The sequence below is a fragment of the Pristis pectinata genome, chromosome 5, assembly GCF_009764475.1.
Source record: "Pristis pectinata isolate sPriPec2 chromosome 5, sPriPec2.1.pri, whole genome shotgun sequence".
NCBI lineage: Eukaryota > Metazoa > Chordata > Chondrichthyes > Rhinopristiformes > Pristidae > Pristis > Pristis pectinata.
In genome coordinates this window covers 14,747,365-14,769,572 of record NC_067409.1, presented here as the reverse complement: position 1 = coordinate 14,769,572, position 22,208 = coordinate 14,747,365, and the positions used below count along the sequence as shown (strand labels likewise).

Genomic DNA, 22,208 nt, shown 5'->3' with positions numbered 1-22,208 from the left:
TACTGTCCGTACAGATCAATTCATTACACAGTGCGTTGAGGTAGTACAGGGTAAAAATGATAACAGAATACATAGTGTCACAGCTACAGGGAAGTGCAGTGCAGGTAGACAATAAGGTGCGAGGTCATAACAAGGTAGATTGGGAGGTCAAGAGTCCATCTCATTGTACAAGGGAACCATTCAATAGTCTTATCACCGTGGGATAGAAGCTGTCCTTGGCCCTGGTGGTATGTGCCCTTGAGCTCCTGTATCTTCTGCTTGATGGGAGAGGGGAGGAGAGAGAATGACCCAGGTGGGTGGGGTCTTTGATTATGATGATAATGGATTGATAATGGCAATTTTATACACAAGTATTGGTTTTCTAAATTTCTAGACCAAAGTGAGAAGAATGGGAAAATGTCCAAATATTTTCTTTTATTTGAGCCATTATATTTGATTTTAAACCATGAGCAGTTTTTAATCGGAGTGCAAATCCATTTTTCAAGAGTTGAGGTGGAAAAACCATTTGGTGCTTGTGCATTTTGTTCATAATTAGAGGGATTGTTTTTTTTCCCCCTTTCTCAGAAACTTTATGTTCTTGGTGGCGAGGTTGCAGAATCTGCTCAGAAATGCACTCATCTGGTAGCCAATAAGGTGACCCGTACGGTGAAATTCCTGACCGCCATCTCTACTGTGAACCACATAGTCACGCCTGAGTGGCTGGAGGAGAGTTTTAAAAGTCAGAAATTTATAGGTAAGTCAGTTGTCTTGTGGTTAGTAAAGATTTCAGATCTTTCTAATCAGGCTCTTCCCCTGTCACTCCAGAGGTGAGGAAACCACAATGCTTATACACACAGACCAAAATAAAGTCAGAGCCCAGAATAGTAGAATGTTTAATATGGGGTGAATAAAATGAGGTCAGTGTAAATGGGTGGTTGTTGACCAGTGCGTACTTGGTGGGATGAAGCAGCTGTTTCCATATCACTCTATCACTCTGTGTTCATTTGGGGAAGATCACGCACCAGTGCTTAACATTGTATTTCTCTTGGTGGTATTCATCATGAATGTTGGCTCTTGTAAGATTAACTGGATGGTACCTGCCTGCAAGTGCTCCTTGTATCCTTGGATGAATGCAGTTTCAACAGCACTCAGCATATTCAACATTATCTAGGAGAATACAGGTCCCATCCACTACCCCAACCAGTTACCAGCACACCATGACTGTAGTGTATACCGTCTACAAAATGCAGTGTAGTTACTCACCTGTGCTACCCTGACTATACCTTCCACATCTGCAACACCTACCATTTATCTTTGTTCCTTTATCGTCACTCCAGCAGGGAGGGAGTTCCAAGATTTAGATGGGTGGCAGTTTCATCAGGAGGACTGCAGCATTTTATGAAAGTGGCTCTCCACCAACACCTCAAGGGCAAGTAGATAAATGTTGCCTATCTGGAAAATTGAATAAAAGTAGTTTGGTGGAGACAGAGCGTTCAGCATGCCTGGCTGTGGAAAATGTCACTTCATTGAAAAAATATTTTGGAAGAGAAAATTGCATTTTTCAGTAGCACAATACCCCTGTGAATTGCTTTTTAAAATCTGAGATGCAGGCCTGTTTTTCCAGCTTTAGTTTGGGACTATCTGGTGTAATGATAGAAATTGATCAGAATTTCACTTGGAGCTCTAAGGATGGGTGTGCAGGGATCCATTTGCTATGCCTGGTTGAGATTCTGCACATAAGTGGTGAAAGTCTAAAACCACAGATGTGAAGCGCAAATAACAAAAACAGCAGGCTTTTCTCCCCCCACAGATTTTATTTTAAAACGTTGCTCCCTAACAGTTTCTCACTGCAATTTTGTTTGTTAATTCAAAATTAAGCTTAAAATATTTTTAAGATAGCTTAAGAGTAGTACTGACAGAGGTACATTCAATTGTTTGAAAGTGCTTTGTTCTGGAGATAATTGAACATTGGATTTGGAAAACATTTGTAAATGAAACATATTCTGTGATTTAAAATTGATGTATTTTCACTATCTTTTCCCCCTCCTCCAAACAAGTCCACTTCTGCTAATTCTTTCCAATCATCTTGTCAACCCATCAGCTTCTTTCCCCATCTGTGCCACTACTTTTTCCTCCCACTCCATCTGTTTAGTGCCTTCTGGGTTCTGTGGTGTTACCACAGGAATGGCATATGCCATCCCTCCTTAAAACTGGTATGCCCAAGGTTTTGTTTTAAAACGTGGTGCACTATTGTGAAAGGTGCTTGGGTTAAGATTTCACAATTGACATTCCTTGGTTGTACTTTTTTTCAATGCATACATCTTTTAGCTGTGATCTTTCATATAGCTCTTTTTATTGCTTTCTTTGCAGATGAGCAGAACTTCGTACTGAGAGACGCAGAAGCTGAAGTCCTCTTCTGTTTTAGCTTGGAGGAGTCACTTAAAAGAGCACAAGGTGCCCCCTTATTCAAAGTAAGACTTATTCTGTTCCCTGTATACTGTATGTGTCAATTACGTTTCCCAATATTTTGGATAGCAGTCAGGCAAAGGTTTTCCTTGTCTCATTTCAATGCGAGAGAGGATTGTGGTCGTATATGTGGAACTTCAAGTTCAAGTTTATTCTCGTAAGTATACATACTCAGGGTATAAATGCCTTAAATTAGCTTTTTGCAACAGTGGCACATTACAGTACAGACATAAGTTAACATAAACTTAAATTAACATAAATTATGCACAACTTGCTTGACAAAATAAACATTATTACATTAGTGCAAATTGAGAGAAAAAAATATAGTTAGAAGTAGTGTTAGGGTTTTGCATTTCGGTTCAAGAACCTAATGGCAGTGGGGAAGAAGCTGTTGTTGAACATAGAACATTATAGCACAGTACAGGCCCTTCAGCCCCCACGATGTTGTTCCAACCTTTTAACCTACTCTAAGATCAATCTAGCCATTCCCTCCCACGCACCCCTCCATTTTTCTGTCATCCTCTTGAATGACCCTGATATATCTGTCTCTACCAGCACCCCTGGCAGCGCATTCCACGCACCCACCCCTCTCTGTGTAAAACAAAAACTTACCTGTGATATCCCCCCTGTACTTTCCTCCAATCACCTTAAAATTATGCCCCCTCATGTTTGTCATTTCTGCCCTGGGGAAAAGTCTCTGGCTGTCCACTCGATCTTTGCCTCTTATCTTGTACACCTCTATCAGGTCACCTCTCATCCTCCTCCTCTCCAAAGAGAAAACCCCTAGCTCATTTAGCCTATCCTCATAAGACATGCTCTCCAATCCTGGTAAATCTCCTCTGCACCCTTTCTAAGGTTTCCACATCCTTCCTACAGTGAGGTGACCAGAACTGAACACAATATTTTAAGTGTGGTCTAACCAGGGTTTTGCAGAGCTGCAACACTATCTCGCGGCTCTTGAACTCAATCTCCCAACTAATGAAGGCCAACACGCCATACGCCTTCTGAACAACCGTATCAACTTGCACAGCAACTTTGAAGGATCTATGGACTTGGACCCCAAGATCCCTCTGTTCCTCCACACTGCTAAGAGTCTTGCCATTAACCCTGTATTCTGCCTTCAAATTTGACCTTCCAAAGTGAATCACTTCACACTTTTCCGGGTTGAACTCCATCTACCACTTCTCAGCCCATCTTTGCATCCTATCAATGTCCCATTGTAACCCTCGACAACCTTCTATACTATCCACAACACCACCAACCTTTGTGTCATCTGCAAACTTACTAACCCGTCTTTCCACTTCCTCATCCAAGTCATTTATAAAAATCACAAAGAGCAAGGGTCCCAGAACAGATTCTTGTGGAACACCACTGGTCACTGACCTCCAGGCAGAATACACTCTCATCTACAGCCACTCTCTGCCTTCCATGGGCAAGCCAATTCTGCATCCACACAGCCAAGTTTCCCTGGATCCCATGCCTCCTGACCTTCTGAATAAGCCTATTATGGGGGAACCTTATTGAACGCCTTACTAAAGTCAATATACACCACATCCACTGCTCTACCCTCATCAATGTGTTTTGTCACATCCTCAAAGAATTCAATCAGGTGAACCTTGAGGTGTGGGTCTTCAAGCTCCTGTACCTCCTGCTTGATGGCAGCATTGAGAAGGGGGGATGGCCAGGATGGTGGGGGTCCTTAATGATCCGGTCCAAATGAAGGGTCTCGACCCAAAAGGTCGACTGTCCATTTCCTTCCAAAGATGCTGCCTGACCTGCTGAGTTCCTTCAGCTTTTTGTGTGTTGCTCCAGATTCCAGCATCTGCAGTCTCTTGTGTCTTCATATTGCTCATATACATTATTTAAAACCTGTTGTTTAGATGCCACATTTTAGTCTGTGATCCTTTCCATCGTCTAAAGCATTTTGTGTTTGATGACTTCGGCTTTCTCCATGTTTATCCACTTTCATAGGGAAAGTATTTCTACATCACTCCTGGAATTTGCCCTAGTCTCGCAACAATGAAAGCCATCATAGAGTGTGCAGGTGGGAAACTGTTAACCAAGCAGCCATCTTATCGCAAGATCATGGAGCATAAACAGAATAAGGTTGGTTATTGTCATGTCTTGTTTGAAATCTTTTTCTATTAAAGTAATAGTCAAGATATGAGCCATGCTTTCTTTAAAAAAAAATCCACTGCCCTTTTCCACTGATAACCTTGACTGCTCATCTTCCATCTGTGTCAAGAAAGCAGTGCTGACTGAAAATTAAAACAGTCACATTGTCAGAAAACCATTTTAACTTCCTCTCCCCTCACTGTTGAAGGAAAATAGGTGAAATAGTAAGTGGATATTCTGTTCCTTTTTGCTCCAGAGTTCAAACCTCCCCTAGACTCTGGCGATGATAGTCCAATGTGAAACGAGATTCATCATTCTGAGCTCATCACCAGTCAGTGCAGGTCTGTGGAGCAAAATTGATGTCAATTGAAACTAAATGGACAGTCTGGCATGGAGAGGGGTCAGTGTTTTCCTGAACCTAAGAATGGAACAGAAGCCTTTTGACACCTTTACATTGATGTATCACACCTAGGAGCTGGTACTGGGTACAGGTAGTTCTGCTATAACGTATGTCTCCATAACGCAAATTGGATATAATGCAATTGATGAATTAGGGAACACTATTTGTATTATGCGGGCCAAATTGATTATAAGTGGAGAGCCACTTTAGAGTTGCTTTGGAAATTGACAAGCAGAAATAAAATCTGTCGTAGAGATCATACAGCACAGAAACAGGCCCTTTGGCCCAACTTGTCCATGCTGACCAAGATGCCCATCTAAGCTAGTCCCATTTGCCTGTGTTTGGCCCATATCTCGCTAAACCTTTCCTATCCTTACTTTGGTGGGGGGGGGGGGGGGGGGTGGGAGAGCCGTTTACATGTAACGTCCTCACAGTAATCAGACACCATTGTCTCTTACAAACATGGGCTGCAAGCTTCACTATGGGAGGCCATTGGAAGTCTGCAAGTAATCGCTTCTATTGACACCTGTGCATGAATACTTTATTAAACAAATGTAACATACAACCATCAGTATTTTTAGCTTGGAGTAACAGAATAAACTTGTAGGTATTTAAAAACTCTTTTATTTTTGAAAATTGTTGGGGGGGGACGTTGGTGTGGAGCAGCAGGGAAACCTTGTTATTGTAGGTCTGAAACTTTCTAGCCCCTAACCCTGTTTTTTCCCATTGACACAATTGTTATTATAACATGATTTTCTATAACACACGGTTTCTTGGCACAACTGTCGTGTTATAGCAGAACTACCTGTACTTGAAATGGAGACGCACACTGCATGATATAAAAGCGTCACCTGTTTAAACAAATAAAAGGAAAAAGTGTCTTAAGTGTCAGCTGACAGAATTAAAGTTCAGTGATATCCACAAGGTCTTCAGTTGCTGTGAATCAGCTCACTCCTTTACCTGCTCACCTGATCCTTTCACTTTTACTCTGTTAGAGTCTGTCTGAGATAATCCTGATCTCGTGCGAGAACGATCTCCACTTGTGTCGAGAATATTTTACCCGAAACCTAGGTAAATATACCTCAGCCTTATCTGTCCACTTTTGAATTGTGTCATTTTAGCTTTTACCATAGATTTGTAACTTTCTCTCCCCTTTTGTTTCCAGATGTTCACAATGCAGAGTTCATTTTGACGGGTGTCCTGACACAAACATTGGACTACGAATCATATCCTTTGTATGCAGAAATTTCAGGTCCTCAAAATGTGCTTTATATTTTACATAAATTCACACAGACCTTGAATGCTCTTTTTGGCACCTTCATAGAATTACTGAAAGTTTACAACATTGAAGAAAGACATTTGCCTCCTTGTGTTGAGAGAGAGTTCTCCAGCCTAATCCCATCTTCCTTCATTGGTTCTGTAGCTCTATGGGTCATGGCCATTCAAGTACAAACCTGGGTACTTTATAGATATATTGGGGTTTTCCATCTCTAACACCCTATCAGGCAGTGTCTTCCAGGCCCCCAACAACCCTTTTAATCCTTCTACCAATTGCTTTATGTTCCCTGGTTTTTCAACTTGGCTATGAGAAGTAAATCTTTACTCTATCTTGGCCCCTCATAATTTTATACGTCCCAAGTATCTTCCCTCAGCATCCACTTTTCCAGAGAAAACAACCTTACCCTATCCAGTCTTTATTCATAATTAATATTTTCCCATTCCCGGCTGTATCATGTTAAATTCCTTCTGCGTCCTCTGCAATTGTATCTCAGCAGAGCCTTCTATCAATGCAGTAACACACCATCAGCTGGACCAACCTCTCAAATTTCCCTCATTAAAAATTCTTCCAAATCTGTTTGCTCATCAAACCAAATTAGGTTATAGGTATATGAGTCAAACTGGTGCACAAGCTGCTCTCCCCTAGCCCTTTTTGTATTAGCCCTTCCAAAAATACCCAGAAAGTACATGTATTTTATTTCTTGCAGTACTTCAGTTGAGATGGTGGGTGATGGGGAAGGTAGTTCTGGTTGTAGAAACTTGCAGACACTAAGAGACTGAAATTAGTGTTAACATGAGCAGATCAAGGTTACTTGACCCATAATGTTCATACCAACCAGTGAGGAGTTGTTCAGATGAATCCTGCTTCCCAGTTCCTTTGGCACAAGAAGGTTCAGTTGCTGTTCCAGTTTATTGTTCTGCTTTAAAAGATAAATTTTAGATGTGAACAAACCTGAAAATCGATGGCTGAACACTTGTAAGGTGAATGATTTGTGTTTCTCTGCACTCACCTTGAGTGAGCCATTAACAAGCACTTCATCTTTTGAATGTGTTCTGAGACAGGATTCATTCCAGGCACCACAGAGCCACGTGATCACTATTGCACAGGGAATATTCTCACAGAAAGTGGGGATTGAAACTTGAGGATTCTATTTCCAAACACTGAATCTCCTATAAGGGATTTAAAAGAAATCTGGTTCTATTTTTCTATCATTTTAAAACTACTTCCCCACTATTGCAGATTTCATTGCTTAGCTGTGGATACTTAATCTATTAATTCGTTACTTCGAATATCAGGAGCAGTAAAAGCTATCCGGATGGTTACTATTCATGTTTGAGGTGAGTTTCCAGGCATACAAGCTGCAAATCTGGTACAGCCTGGACCACCACCTAGAATCGATTTTGGTGTTTCCAGGCTCAGTTCAATGCACTGTCCAGTTAATCCTTACCTTGGCTTTGTGGTACTAATCACTATCCAATAGGTAGAACATTGAAGTGTTTTATGATGGAATAAATAGCTAGATGTATCTTTGGAGAAAGTGGCAATCAGATTTCTATAAATAGCATTCTCCATTACCTATTACTTAGTCACCATCTCTGACTATTAGAGACCTTTTTGGCACATCTTCATCACTGAAATTGAGAAATGCATATGATGTTACTGGTAGATTATTATTGAAAGTGTTGTACATTCCTTCTCCATTGTGCCATTCTCGGTTCTTGAGAATTAGAGCAGAAATACATCACTCACTATATCTTAAATATCTTGATGAACATAGAGTAATAGCTCTACAGTGGTAACTGATCAGATTGATGTTCTGGTCTTTTGAGAACCATTTTAATAAAGGGCATGTTTATTATTGGAACGTCATGAATGGTTTTTTTTTAAAACTATTCTCAGCATATTTATTATTTAGTCTTTGCTATTTGTCCACCATGCAATGTGATCAGCTCAGCAATGGCCAAAATAATTAGCAGACCAACACTTCAAAAAAAAAAGTCGAATGATACAATGGATTTTCTGCAACAACCTTAACCACTAACACCCAAGCCTGATAGCACTTAGATTCTCAGAATTATTGTAGGCAATCAATGGGAAACAGTGGAAACAGACAATGAGTCTTATTATCTGTGTACTCTTATGAATAATGGCTGCTGAACCCTAATGTACTTGATTAATATAAGGTCTTATCACTTGTTATTATTTGGGTCATGTTGCCTTATTTAATTTGTTAGAACTGTCTGTTCATCTGATATAAATTATTGATGTTTTCAATTATCTGATGTGTTATTAGAATTTCCAGTTACCCAGTATACTTGGTGCTAACAGTTACCAAACATACTTGATCAATAAAGAAGCCTGTTAGCTTGTCCACTTGCATTAACAAGGCCTGCTATTAGTACAAGATTAAGAGACTACTGGCACATAAGTCAATAATTAAAGATCACAATTGCATTCGAATGTAGCAAATGTTACTGATGTACATTTTCAAGCTGTTCCTTTGGCTGTTACTCCCATCTTTTCTGTTTTCTGTGAAATAGAGGTATGTCAGGAAAATAATATCCCAGTAAAGGAATGTTTAAAATGTATGTTGTTGTTCTATCCCATGCAGCATCAGATTCAAGAATTCCTTTCTTGTGCTGCAGTGTTCTGAGCCATGCTTGAGTAATCTTATATTTTTCTTAACCATCTCACATATAAGTTCACCTGAAGTAATGGTACGTGTTGATATTTGCAGTCAGGCTACCAATATGGTGTTGAAAGGAACTACTGAGGAGTTGAGATGTGTGGGTGTCTTTTCCAGTAAACAGTGACACCGCTGTTCACCCTGAAAATTCTTCAGTGAAATTGACAGATTCCGGCGGGAAAGGAATAAGAAAATTGCATCTTTTTACGATGTGTGTTATTTCAAGAACATATTTTGTTATGTTTTATTCCCTGTACTGGCTTGTTTTTCTCACTGTAGATTATTTTAGCCAGTTCAAATAGCAATCAATTATTTTTAATAAGCTGTTTTTAACTATGATACGAACTGTGGGATGAGCCCATTTATGGCAATTTAGATCTAACTCTTGTTTATTATGAAGATATATAAAAAGGGCTGTTGGGTGATAAATTATGGATGTTTTGAAATTCTGGATTTTATGCAGATTTTGTTGTTTTGTATTTCTAATTTGTGAAATTTACTACACAAAATTGCACGAGTTGAATAAAAATGGCTTTAAAAATAGTTTGAGTCACAAGATTCTTGACTTAAATTTTTGAGGAGAGGGCGCATATGATGTTTGTTTACCTTCCAGAGTTGTCTGAGTGTGCTCTCTGTTGAGGGTTTTTGGAAGCTTAGACATTAGCAATGAATATTTCAGCTGTGACTAAGTTAGAACTGCCAAAGATACTGCTTTGGTTCCTCTGGGATTGGACAAATTGCTTCCCAAAGATGTTAACATTGCTGAGTCCCCTGCCACCACCAAATCATTAACCAGAATTTCAACTTGACCAGCTACGTGATTATTGTGATCAAGGAGCTGATCAGAGGTTAGATATCGTGGCAATCTAGTGCGCTGCATTCTGTGTACACAGTGTCACCTCTGTGTTGGAGAAACCAAACACAGATTGGGTGACCCCTTTGCAGAGCACCAGTCCTCAGTCTGCAGGGAAGATCCAGAGCTTCCTGTTGCCTGTTACTTTCATTCTCAGTCCCTTTTCTGACCTGTCTGTCTGCAGCCTCCTCCACTACCTAGTGTAGAGGAACAGCATCTCATCTTCTGTCTTAAGCACTTTGCAACCTCTGGAATGAACATTGAATTCACTGACTTGAGGTAAACTACTCTCACCGTCTTTCATTATCATGTTTATGTCCCTTTCTCACCTCATTTGCATAAAAGACCTTCCGAATGGTCAGTACTCGTGCTCTTTATCACCTGCTCTGTCATAACCAGTTTCCATATAATCTTTGTTTTACACGTAGCTCATCCCCTAGCTCGATTTTGAAAATTGTAACCCTTCCATTCTTCCCCCAGTTCTGATCAAGGGTCGCTGAAGTCTGAAACGTGAACAGGTTTCTCTTTCCCCCAATGCTGCTTGACTGGCTGAGTTCTATCATTTCAGTTTTTGTTTCAGATTCCAGCATCTGCAGTTTATTTGTCTTCCATTGTGTGGTAAGTGACTCACCTACACTCCAAAGCTTCCTACATCATTTCCAAGGCATAAGTTGTGTGTCATGGAATGCCTGGATGAGTGCAGCTTCAGAAACACCACCACCCAGGACGAAGAAGCTTGCTTAATTGGCAGCCACTCAATGCCTTAAATGTTCACTCCCTCTACTACAGGGGTGCAGAGTGGTTGAAAATGTGTGCCACCTACACAAGGCACTGCAGTTCTTTCACAAGATCACAAGATCACAAGATAAGGGAGCAGAAGCAGGCCATTCGGCCCATCGAGTCTGCTCCAAGGAAAAGGGAAAAAGAAATGGGGTGGGAAAAAAAGAGAGAGAAAAAAAAAACTATTCTAATCCCATTTGCCAGCCTTATCCCCATATCCCTTGATACCCTGACTATTTAGATATCTGTCTATCTCCTCCTTGAACACCCCCACTGATCTGGCCTCCACTGCTGTGCGTGGCAAGGAGTTCCACAATTTCACCACCCTCTGGGTAAAGAAACTTCTCCTCATCTCTGTCTTGAAACTGTACCCTCTAATTCTAAGATTGTGCCCTCTGGTCCTGGACACGCCCACCAAGGGAAACAGCCTAGCCACATCTACTCTATCCTTACCTGTCAACATTTTAAATGTCGCTACGAGGTCCCCTCTCATCCTTCTGTACTCCAGCGAGTACAGTCCAAGAGCCGACAAACGCTCATCGTACTTAAGCCCTTTCATTCCTGGAATCATTCTCGTAAATCTCCTCTGAACCCTCTCCAACGTCAGCACATCCTTCCTAAGATGCGGGGCCCAAAACTGCGCACAGTATTCCAAATGAGGCCTCACTAGCGCCCCGTAGAGCCTCATCAACACTTCCTTACTTTTATACACTATACCTCTCGAGATGAATGCCAACATAGCATTCGCTTTCTTAACCACCGATCCAACCTGGTGGTTAACTTTTAAGGTATCTTGTATAAGTACCCCCAAGTCCCTTTGTACTACCGCACTATCAATCTTCTCTCCTTCTAGATAATAATCTACCCGCTTATTTCTACTTCCAAAGTGTACAACTGCACATTTCTCAACATTGAATCTCATCTGCCATTTTCTTGCCCATTCTCCTAAACTGTCTAGGTCCCTCTGCATTCTTTCTATTTCCTCTATGCTCCCTACTCCTCCACTTATCTTGGTGTCATCCGCAAACTTAGCCACACAACCATTTATTCCATCATCCAAATCATTGATGTACAAGGTAAAAAGGAGAGGCCCCAACACCGACCCTTGCGGCACACCACTAGTAACCGGTAACCAACCAGAACGAGATCCTTTTATTTCCACCCTTTGCTTCCTGCCAACCAGCCAATTCTCCACCCATTTTGCTACCCTGCCCATAATTCCATGACCTCTCATCTTATTAATCAGTCTCTTGTGAGGCACCTTATCAAAGGCCTTTTGAAAGTCTAAATACACAACATCTACCGCCTCTCACTTATCCACCCTACCTGTGATTTCTTCAAAAAACTCCAATAGGTTGGTCAGACAGGACCTCCCCTTCACAAAACCATGTTGACTAGGTCCTATCTTGCCTTGCGCCTCTAGGTATTCGGTAACCTCCTCCTTGAGGATAGACTCCAATAATTTTCCCACCACTGACGTCAGACTAATAGGTCTGTAATTGCCTTTGTGCTGCCTCCCACCTTTCTTATATAACGGAACTACATTCGCTACCCTCCAGTCCTCCGGAACCATGCCAGAATCTATCGATTCCTGAAAAATAATCGCCAACGCCTCCGCTATCTCCACAGCCACCTCCTTCAGAACCCGGGGATGCACCTCATCCGGTCCGGGAGACTTATCAGCCTTAAGCCCCTTTAGTTTTCCAAGCACCTTCTCCCTATTAATCTCAATTGAACTCAGCTCCAATTCGTGAGACTCCTGACTAATGGGCACATTGCTTATGTCCTCCACGGTGAAGACCGATGCAAAATATTCATTCAATTCCCTTGCCATCTCACTATCATCCATTATAATACCTCCTGCACCGTTATCAATTGGTCCTATGTCAACCCGTGTCTCTCTTTTATTCCTTATGTATTTAAAAAAACTTTTAGAATCCTTCCGAATGTTGTCCGCCAGCTTCCTTTCGTAACTCATCTTTGCTTTCCTAATGACCTTCTTAGTTTCTCTCTGCAGATTTTTAAAATCGTTCCAATCTTCTGTTTTCCCACTAATTTTTTGCTACTTTGTACGCCGCCCCTTTTGCTTTTATTTTATCCTTCACCTCCCTCGTTATCCACATCTGTGCCTTTTTTCCATTCAAAACCTTCTTTTTTCTTGGAATATATCTGTCCTGCATTGTCCTTATTTCCTGTAGAAATTTCTTCCATTTTTCCTCTGCCGTCCCTCCAGCTAACTTACTCCTCCAATCAATTTGGGCCAACTCATCTCTCATACCTTTGTAATTTCCCTTATTCCACTGAAATATCGATACACCAGTTATCAGCTTCTCCTTCTCAAACTTGAAACTAAACTCTATCATATTGTGATCACTTGTTCCCAGTGGTTCCTTTACCTTTAGTTCCCTAATCACCTCGGGTTCACTACACAGCACCCAATCCAAAACAGCCGATCCCCTGGTGGGCTCCTCAATAAGTTGCTCCAGAAAAACATCCCTTAGACATTCCACAAACTCACTCTCCTGAGTACTACCGCCTTGCTGCATTTCCCAGTCCACCTTCATGTTAAAATCCCCCATAATTATCTTCACATTGTCACTCTGACACGCTTTTTCTATCTCAATCTGCAACTTATGGTCCACTTCCTGACTGCTGTTCGGGGGCCTATATATGACTGCTATTATTGTTCTTTTACCCTTGCTATTTCTCAGCTCCACCCATAAGGATTCCACCTCCTCTGACCCAATGTCCTTCCTTTCTATTGATTTTATATCGCTACTAACCATCATGGCCACACCTCCCCCTCTGCCTACCCTCCTATCCTTCCTATATACTGTATACCCCTTGACATTCAGTTCCCAATCACATCCATCATGAAGCCACGACTCAGTGATTGCAACGATGTCATATTTATTAACCTGTAGTTCTGCCACTAGGTCATCTACTTTATTCCTGATGCTACGTGCATTTAAATATAGTATGTTTAGACTGGTATCTGCTATTGATTTTATTGTACCTCTATTGATCAGCAGATTATCCTGACTTTCTACCTGTCCATCCTTCTTACTATCTTCGCTACCTACTATCTTAGACATGTTCGTGTAGACCTCATCCCCTATCCTAACATTCTGTATCCTAACATCCGGATTTGTTAGGCTCCACAACCTCCCTAAACCCACATTCTCTACCATCAGGAAGATTAAGGGTAGCAAGTACATGGGAGCAGCACCACCTACAGCTTCCACTCAAACTCACACACCTGACTTGGTGACAAGAGATTCTGCAGATGCTGGAATCTGGAGCAAGACAAAATGCCAGAGGAACTCAGCAGCATCCATGGAGGGAAATAAATAGTTGGCGTTTTGGGTCGAGACCCCCTCATCAGGACTCTGGCTTGGAAATGTCACTTTTCTTTTGCTGGGTTAAAAACCTGCAATTCTATACTCAACGACACTGGGCGTACCTCCACCAGAAGGACTGCAGCAGTTCAAGGGCATAGCTAGTTTCCATTATCTGAAGGGCATTTCTGGGCAATGTTTATTATTGTCACATGTACTGAGGTACAGAGAAAAACTTTGTTTTAACTGCCATCCACAGATCATTTCACCATATCAGTACATTGAGGTAGTACAAGGGGAAAAAGGGGAAGGGAGTAGAATAAAAAGTCAATCTATGACAGGTACCTACTCCCATTTCTCACATCACCTGCTTCTGTATTTACCTTATTCTTAGCAACCCAGGAACTTGCCTATGAATTGGGAGCAAGTGTAGCCCCCTTGACTCTGCCATTTAAAGAGGTCTCGGCTGATCTGGTTGCCATTTCATTTCTGCCTTCCCACCTATCCCCAGTGATCTTTCACCCCCTTGCTTATCAAGAATCTATCTACCTCTGCAAAGAGGTGTCTATTCAAAGACTATTTCCACTGCCTCTTGAGGGAGGGTTCCAAAGATGTTCAACCCTCCAAGTTTCATATCAACTGTTTGAAATAAGCAACTCTCTTTAAACAAAAAATGACCCAAGTCATTTTTTCCCCCCAAGTGGAAACATCCCATCCACATCCATGGTCTGGCAAGATGTCTCAGGATCTTGTGTTCCCCACTCCTTTAGATACACTGAACCTATATTTTCCAGATCAATGATCCCATGTTGGAGTTAATTCAACATGACCACTGACCTTATAAATAACTGCTAGATGTTTTATTTCAAGGCAGAGCCAGCAATTAATTGCCCAACCCTAATTCCCCTCGAGAAGGTGGTAGTGAGCTGTCTTGAACCACTGTCTATTCCAGCCTATCAATCTCTCCCCATAACTAAAGTCCTCCAGTCCAGGCAACATTTCTGGTGAATTTCCTCCACACTCTCTCCAGCATAACCACATCCTTCCAATAATGTAACAAGATCTTTCTCAACTCTTTTAGTTCCATGCATAAATGACCATGCCGATCTTCAAGAGGACAAATCTTGTCCCTTGCTACCCTTTTGCTATAAATATAGCTATAGAAACCCTTGGGATTATCTTTCACCCTGTCTGCCAGAGCAACCTCGTGTCCTCTTTTTTTTTGCCCTCCTGATTACTCTGTGTTCTCTTGCATTTCATGTACTTCTCAAGCGCCTCATTTGATCCTAACTGCCTGTACCTGATATGTGCCACTTTCTTTTTCTTTACCAGGGCCTCAATATCTCTCAATAACCAAGGTTCCCTAAACCTGTTAGCCCTGCCTTTTATTCTAACAGGAATATACAGCTTCTGTACTCTCAATATTTCACTTTTGAAGGCCTCCCACTTACTAAGCATCTCTTTGCTGGAAAACAGTCTATCCCAATCCTTGCCTGCCAGGTCCCTTCTGATGCCATCAAAATTGGCCTTCATCCAATTTAGAATCTCAACCCGAGGACCAGTCCTATCCCTCTCCAGAATTATCTTGAAACTAATGGAATTATGATCACTAGATCCAAATGTTTCCCTACACACACTTCTCTCACCTGGCCTGTCTCGTTCCCCAAGAGGAGATCCAGTATCGTGCACTGTCTAGTTGGGACCTCTACATATTGATTAAGGAAACCTTCCTGAACACATTTGACAAACTCTATCCTATCAATCCCTTTACAGTATGGGAGTCCCAGTCAATATGTGGAAAGTTAAAATCACCTACCATTGCAACCTTATTCTTCGTGCAACTATCTGCTATCTCTCTACAAACTTGCTCTTCTAACTCCCGCTGACTATTGGAAGGTCTATAATATAGTCCCATTAATGTGGTCATCCCTTTCTTATTCCTCAGTTCTACCTACATTGCCTCAGTAGCCGAGCCCTCCAGTATGTCCTCTGAGCAGTACCGTGACATTTTCCCTGATAAGTAATGCCACCCCTCCCCCTTTAATACCTCCCTCTCTACCATATCTAAAACATCAGAATCCCAGAACATTGAGCTGCCAGTCCTGCCCCTCCTGCAACTAAGTCTCATTAATGGCTACAACATCATAATTCCACATGCTGATCCATGCTCCAAGTTCACCTGCCTTACCTAGAATACTCCTTGCATTGAAATAGACACATCTCAGAACATTAGTCCCACCATGCTCATCAACCAGTCGATTTCTGTCTTTGCTTGTAGGCTTAACATCTACTTTCCCCACAGCCTCTCCACTTGCTGCCTTGTACTCTGGTTCCCACTCCCCTGCCACTCTAGTTTAAACCCCACCCCTGAGCAGCACTAATAAACCTTTGCACAAGGATATTGGACCCCTCCAGTTCAGGTGCAAACTGTCCCGTTTGTACAGGTCCCACTTACCCTGGAAGAGAGTCCAATGATCTAAAAATCTGAAGCCCTCCCTCCAGCACCATCACCTTAGCTACATGATAAACTGCACTATCTTCCTATTTCTTGCCTCACCAGCATGTGACACAGGTAGCAATCCTGAGATCAGCACCCTGGAGGTCCTGTCTTTTAACTTAGCACCCAACTCCCTGAGCTCACTTTGCAGGACCTCATCACCCTTCCTACCTATGTCATTGGTACCGACGTGGACCACGACTTCTGGCTGCTCACCCTCCCCCACCATTAAGAATGCTGTGGACTCAATCCAAGACACCTCTGACCCTGGCACCTGGGAGGCAACATACCATTCAGGAGTCTTGTTCTTGTCCACATAATCCCCTGTCTGCTCCCCTAACCAATGTATCCCCTATCACTACCACCTGCCTCTTCTCCCCACTTCCCTTCTGAGCCACAGAGCCAGACTCAGTGCCAGCGATCTGGCCACTGTGGCTTCCCCCTGGTAGGTCATTCCCCCCCCCCCCCCAACAGTATCTAAAACGATCTACTTGTTATTGAGGGGAACAGCCACAGGGGTGCCCTGCACTGACTGCCTATCCTCTTTCCCACTCCTGACAGTCACCTGCATCCAGCAACCTAGGTGTGACTGCCTCCTGGTAACTCTAGTCTATCATCTCAGTTTCCCAAATGATCCAGAGTTCATCCAGCTCAGTTCCCTAACATGGTCAATAAGTAGCTGCAGCTGGATGTACCTCTCTCAGGTGTAGTCATCAGGGACACTGGAGGTCTCCCTGATTTCCAACACCCCACAAGAGGAGCACACCACTGTCCCACTGCCATTTCACTGCTCTAACTGTGGAATAAGAAGAAAAAAGCATGACCTGAACCTCACCTTGGATTCCACTCACCGAAGCCTCCTGAACCAATGCCAACTCAATGATAACAACAAATTAATAGCAATAAAAACCTTTTCTGTTCTTACCTATGCCTTCTCTCTGAAGCCTTTTTTCCTAAGGAGCTGCTCTCACTCTCCAAACCTGGCCTGCTTACTCCACCTCCACACACTGAAGCCTCTTGAACCAAAGCCTCAGCGCCGCACTCTAACACTGGCCCGCTCTTCTTGAGCTTGAGTCAAAGCCAAAGCCTCAGCTCCCCTTCCTCCCCCCCTTCTCCCTCCCTTCTCCACCCCCCTCTTCTCCCCCACTCCCCCTCCCCCTTAACCCCATTCTCCTCCTCCTCCTCCCCTCCCCCCTCCCTCCCCTGTCTTCTTCCCCCTCCCCCACCCCTCCTCCCCTTCTTTGCCTTCCTCCCCTCCCTCTTCTTGCCCCCTCCCCCCTTCTTCCACTCCTCTCCCTCTCCTCCTCCCCCTTCTTCCCCCTCCCCCTTCCCACCCTCCCCTTCCACTCCCCTTCCCCCTCCCCCCTTCTTTCACCCCCTCCCCCTTCTCCCTGCTTCCCCTCCCCCCTTCTTCCCCTTTCCCCCTTCATCCTGATAGAAGTTTATATGATTATGAGTAGATTATAGATAGAGTAGACAGCCAGTATCTTTATCCCGGGGTTGAAATGTCTAATACTGGAGGGCATATCTTTAAGGTGAGAGAGGGTAAGTTTAAAGGAGATATGTGGGGGCAGGTTTTCTTACGCAGAGAGTGGTAGGTGCCTGGAACGCACTGCCAGGGCTGGTAGTGGAGGCATTTAAGAGGTTCTTGGATAGGCATATGAATGTGCAGAGAGTTGAGGGATGTAGGTGTTGTGTAGGCAGAAGGGGTTAGTTTGATTAATTAGGCATTTAACTACTGGTTTAATTAGTTCGGCACAACATTGTGGGCCAAAGGGCCTGTTCCTGTGCTGTACTGTTCTATGTTCTACTAAAGTGGGATAAGATGGATGCTTGATGGTTGGTGTGGACTTAATGGGCAGAAGGGCCTGTATCTGTGATGTATGAATAAATAACAAGTAGGACTCTTTTAGATAATTGGACCAGAGGGAGTGCACACTGAGAGCTGTGGGCAATGTTTTGTTGTTTAAGAAAGATCATAAATGGTGCAGCGTTCACCATGGAAGGGTTCCTGTGGTGAACTTCTCGAAGCCAGTATTAGTTCTTTCTGGTTCAGGCCCCTTTAGAACAGGCTGCGGGCCAGTTTGAAGCCTCAGCTTCTGTGCAAGTGAAATGGAGTGATGCTGTGTGTGGGTTGTTTCCAGAGCATTCGTCACCTTGTGTCACTGCACATCTTCCACCTGGCGTAATCTTTCCATTTATATCCTCCCAATTGTCATATTTTTCCCCCAGGACATGTCCTAGTTTAAGATTTAAGAAAAAAAAAGTGAGTCATCAATCACTGACGTAGCAACCAGTTAATCTAAGATCAGTGGGGTGAAACCTGCTTGAGAATATTGAATGGGGTGTTACTGATATAAGAAAGAATGAATTGCATTTGCAAAATGTCCTTCCTAACTTCGGGACATCACAGAAAGCTTTGAAGCCAACAAAGAATTTTAAAAGTCTATTCTCTTCTGTAATGCTGTCCAATGCCATAGCTCCCTGAAACAGCTGCACTCCCCTCATTCTGGAATCTTGGTGATCCCCAAATTTACTTCCTGAAATAGCTCAGAAGGTATTCACTTTGAGTTCAATGAATTGGATAGCTAAAAAAATTGGATACCTAAAGAAAATGTTTAAAAAAAAATGCCCCGTGAAAGAATGATACAATACTTTCTCAGTACTGGCAACTGTACCTTGAGCTACAAAGCCCAGACAACAGGAATTTCCTCCTTAAACCCCTCTGCCTCTCTTTTCCCCTTTGGTAAGGTAGGTGTATAGACACCACTTTGTTGAAGACGGTCATTGCCTTGCACTTCCGTATTGAAAATGCCACTTATCAGTCTATGCCTGAACGTTGTCTAGGTTTTGCTGTGTGTAGGCATGGGTTGCTTGATTTGCTGAGGAGATGTGAATGGAATTGAACATTATACAATCATCAGGGAGCAATGTCACTTCTGATCTGTGAACACGACTCAACACGTCATGGAAACCAACCTCCCCTCCATGGACTCTGTCTACACTGTACTGCTGTTGCAAAACAACAAATTTCACTTCCTATCTCAGTGATAATAAATCTGATTCTGATTGACTGCCTCAGTAAAGTAGCCAACATAATCAAAAACCCCACCCATCCTGGACATTCCCTCTTCTTCCCCCTCCCTTCAGGCAGAAGATACAAAAGCCTGAGAGCACATACCACCAGGCTCAAGGACAGTTTCTATCCCACTGTTATAAGTCTATTTAACAGTCCCCTAGTATAATAAGATGGACTCTTGACCTCACAATCTACCTCATTATGACCTTGCACCTTATTGTCTGCCTGCACTGCACTTTCTCTGTAGCTGTAACACTTTATTCTGCATTCAGTTATTGTTTTCCCTTGTGCTACCTCAATGCACTGTTGTAATGAAATGATCTGTACAGACGGCATGTAAAGCAAAGATTTTCACTGTACCTCATAAACCAATTTACGAATTTAACTTACAATGGAAGTAAGGTGGAGCAGCTGAAGATGGTTGGGCCTAGGACCTGAAGAACTCCATGGTGGTCTGGGGTTGGGATGCTAGTCCCATTTACCTGCATTTGGCCGATATTCTCCTTAACCCTTCCTATCCATGAACCTGTCCAAATGTCTTTTAAATATTGTAATTGTACCCATGGAGTCATACAGCATGGAAACCTATCCATGCTGACCAAGATGCCCATCCAAGCTAGTCCCATTTGCCTGTGTTTGGCCCATATCCCTCTAAACCTTTCCTATCCATCTAGCTGCCCAACTATCTTTTAAATGTTGTTAGTGTACCTGCCTCAACTACTTCCTCTGGCAGCTCATTCAACATACAAACCACCCTCTGGGTGAAAAAGTTGCCCCCTAGGTTCCTGTTAAATCTCTCCCCTCTCACCCTAAACCTATGCCCTCTAGTTCTTGACACCCCAACCCTTGGAAAAAGGGTGTATGCATTCAACCAATCTATGCCCCTCATGATTTTATAACCTCTATAAGATCACCCTCATTCTCCTACACTCCAAAGAATAAAGTCTTAGCCTGCTCAATCTCTCTCTATAATTCAATTCCTTGAGTCCTAGCATCATTTTCATAAATCTTTTCTGCACTCTTTCCAGCTTAATGCCATCTTTCTTGACACCAAAACATCATATTCCAAATGCAGTCTCACCATCGTCTTGTACATAAGATCCCAAACTCTATACTCATTGCCTTGACTGATGAAGGCCAGCGTGCCAAAAGCCTTCTTCACCACTCTGTCTTGTACTCTTAGGTCCATCTGTTCTACAAAATTCCTCAGGGCTCTATCATTCACTGTGTAAGTCCTGCCCTGGTTTAACTTCCCAAAATGCATCACTTTGCACTTGTCAGAGTTAAATTCCGTTCTGTGTATGTCCTGCCCTGGTTTGTCCTCCCAAAATGCAACACCTCACAATCATCTGAATTAAACTCTATTTGCCATTCCTCGGCCCACTTACCCAGTTGAGCAAGATCCCTCTTTAATTCCTGATAACAATCTTCACTGCCTATAACACCACTTATTTATCTGCCAACTTACTAACCATGCCTCGTACATTCGCATCCACCTCTACCACTTCCTCTGGCAGCTTGTTCCACATAACCACCACCCTGTGTGTGAAAAACTTGCCCCTCGGGTCCCCTTTAAATCTTTCTCCTCCCACCTTAAACCTATGTCCTTCTTAAACTCCCCCATCCTGGGAAAATGTCTGTGACCATCTATAAACCTCTATCAGGTCACCCCTCAGCCTCCTCTGCTCCAAGAGAAACAGTCCCAGCTTATCCAGTCTCTTGAGATAAGATTTCTTTATTAGTCACATGTACATCGAAACACACAGTGAAATGCATCTTTTTGTGTAGAGTGTTCTGGGGGGAGTCTGCAAGTGTCACCACGCTTCCGGCGCCAACATAGCATGCCCACAACTTTCTAAGCCATACGTCTTTGGAACGTGGGATGAAAACGGAGCACCCAGAGGAAGCGCACGCAGACACAGGGAGAACGTACAAACTCCTTACAGACAGCAGCCGGAATTGAATCCAGGTCACTGATGCTGTAATAATGTTATGCTAACCACTATACTACTGTGCCTCCTCTTCTTATAGCTCAAGCTCTCCAGTCTCGCCAACATCCTTGTGAAAACTTTTCTGCACCCTCTCCAGCTTAATCACATCCTTCCTATAGTGTGGTGAACGGAATTGCACACAATGCTTCAAGTGCAGTCTCACCAACGTCTTGTACAGCTGTAACAATGACGTCCCAACTCTTGTACTCAGTGCCCTTTCCGATGAAGGCAAACATGTCATACGCCCTGTTTACCACCTTGTCTACCTGTGTCGCCACTTTCAGGGAACGATGTACTTGTACCCCTTAGGTCTGCCTGTTCTACAACCCTCTCCAGGGCTCTGTCATTCACCGTAAGTCCTGCCCTGGTTTAACTTCCCAAAATGTATCACCTTGCACTTGTCTGATTTGAATTCTATCTGCCATTTCTTTGCTCGCATTCCCATTTCATCTAGATCCTGTTGTAACTTCACACAACCTTCTTCACTATACCACCAATTTCGATGTCATCTGCAAACTTACCAACCATGTCACCTACATTCTCATCCAAGTCATTAATATATTTGACAAACAACAAATCAGAAAAACAACGTTCCACTCCCATCCTCTGCATCCTTCCACCAAGCCAATTTTGTATCCAGTTGGGTAGCTCACCCTGGATCCCATATGTTCTCACCTTCTGGACCATCCTACCATGCGGGACCTTGTCAAAACCCCTTACAAAAGTCCAGTAACTTTCCCACCAC

The 22,208-nt window shown here is 42.9% G+C and overlaps 1 protein-coding gene across 2 annotated transcripts in view; it reads left to right on the top strand.

Annotated features, from left to right (window-relative positions):
- Positions 1-9,468, top strand: part of paxip1 (PAX interacting (with transcription-activation domain) protein 1) — a 96,306-nt gene extending 86,838 nt beyond the window's left edge. The window contains exons 16-21 of one of the 2 annotated variants that reach the window (XM_052016903.1): positions 565-733; positions 2,350-2,450; positions 4,417-4,551; positions 5,956-6,031; positions 6,126-6,190; positions 8,938-9,468. In XM_052016903.1, coding sequence (XP_051872863.1) covers positions 565-733; positions 2,350-2,450; positions 4,417-4,551; positions 5,956-6,031; positions 6,126-6,190; positions 8,938-8,949 — 558 coding nt within the window. In that variant the 3' untranslated portion in view covers positions 8,950-9,468. Of the gene's footprint in view, positions 1-564; positions 734-2,349; positions 2,451-4,416; positions 4,552-5,955; positions 6,032-6,125; positions 6,213-7,478; positions 7,508-8,937 lie in introns of those variants that run through there. The other variant, XM_052016902.1, reaches the window with a different exon arrangement.
- The last annotated feature ends 12,740 nt before the right edge of the window (positions 9,469-22,208 follow it).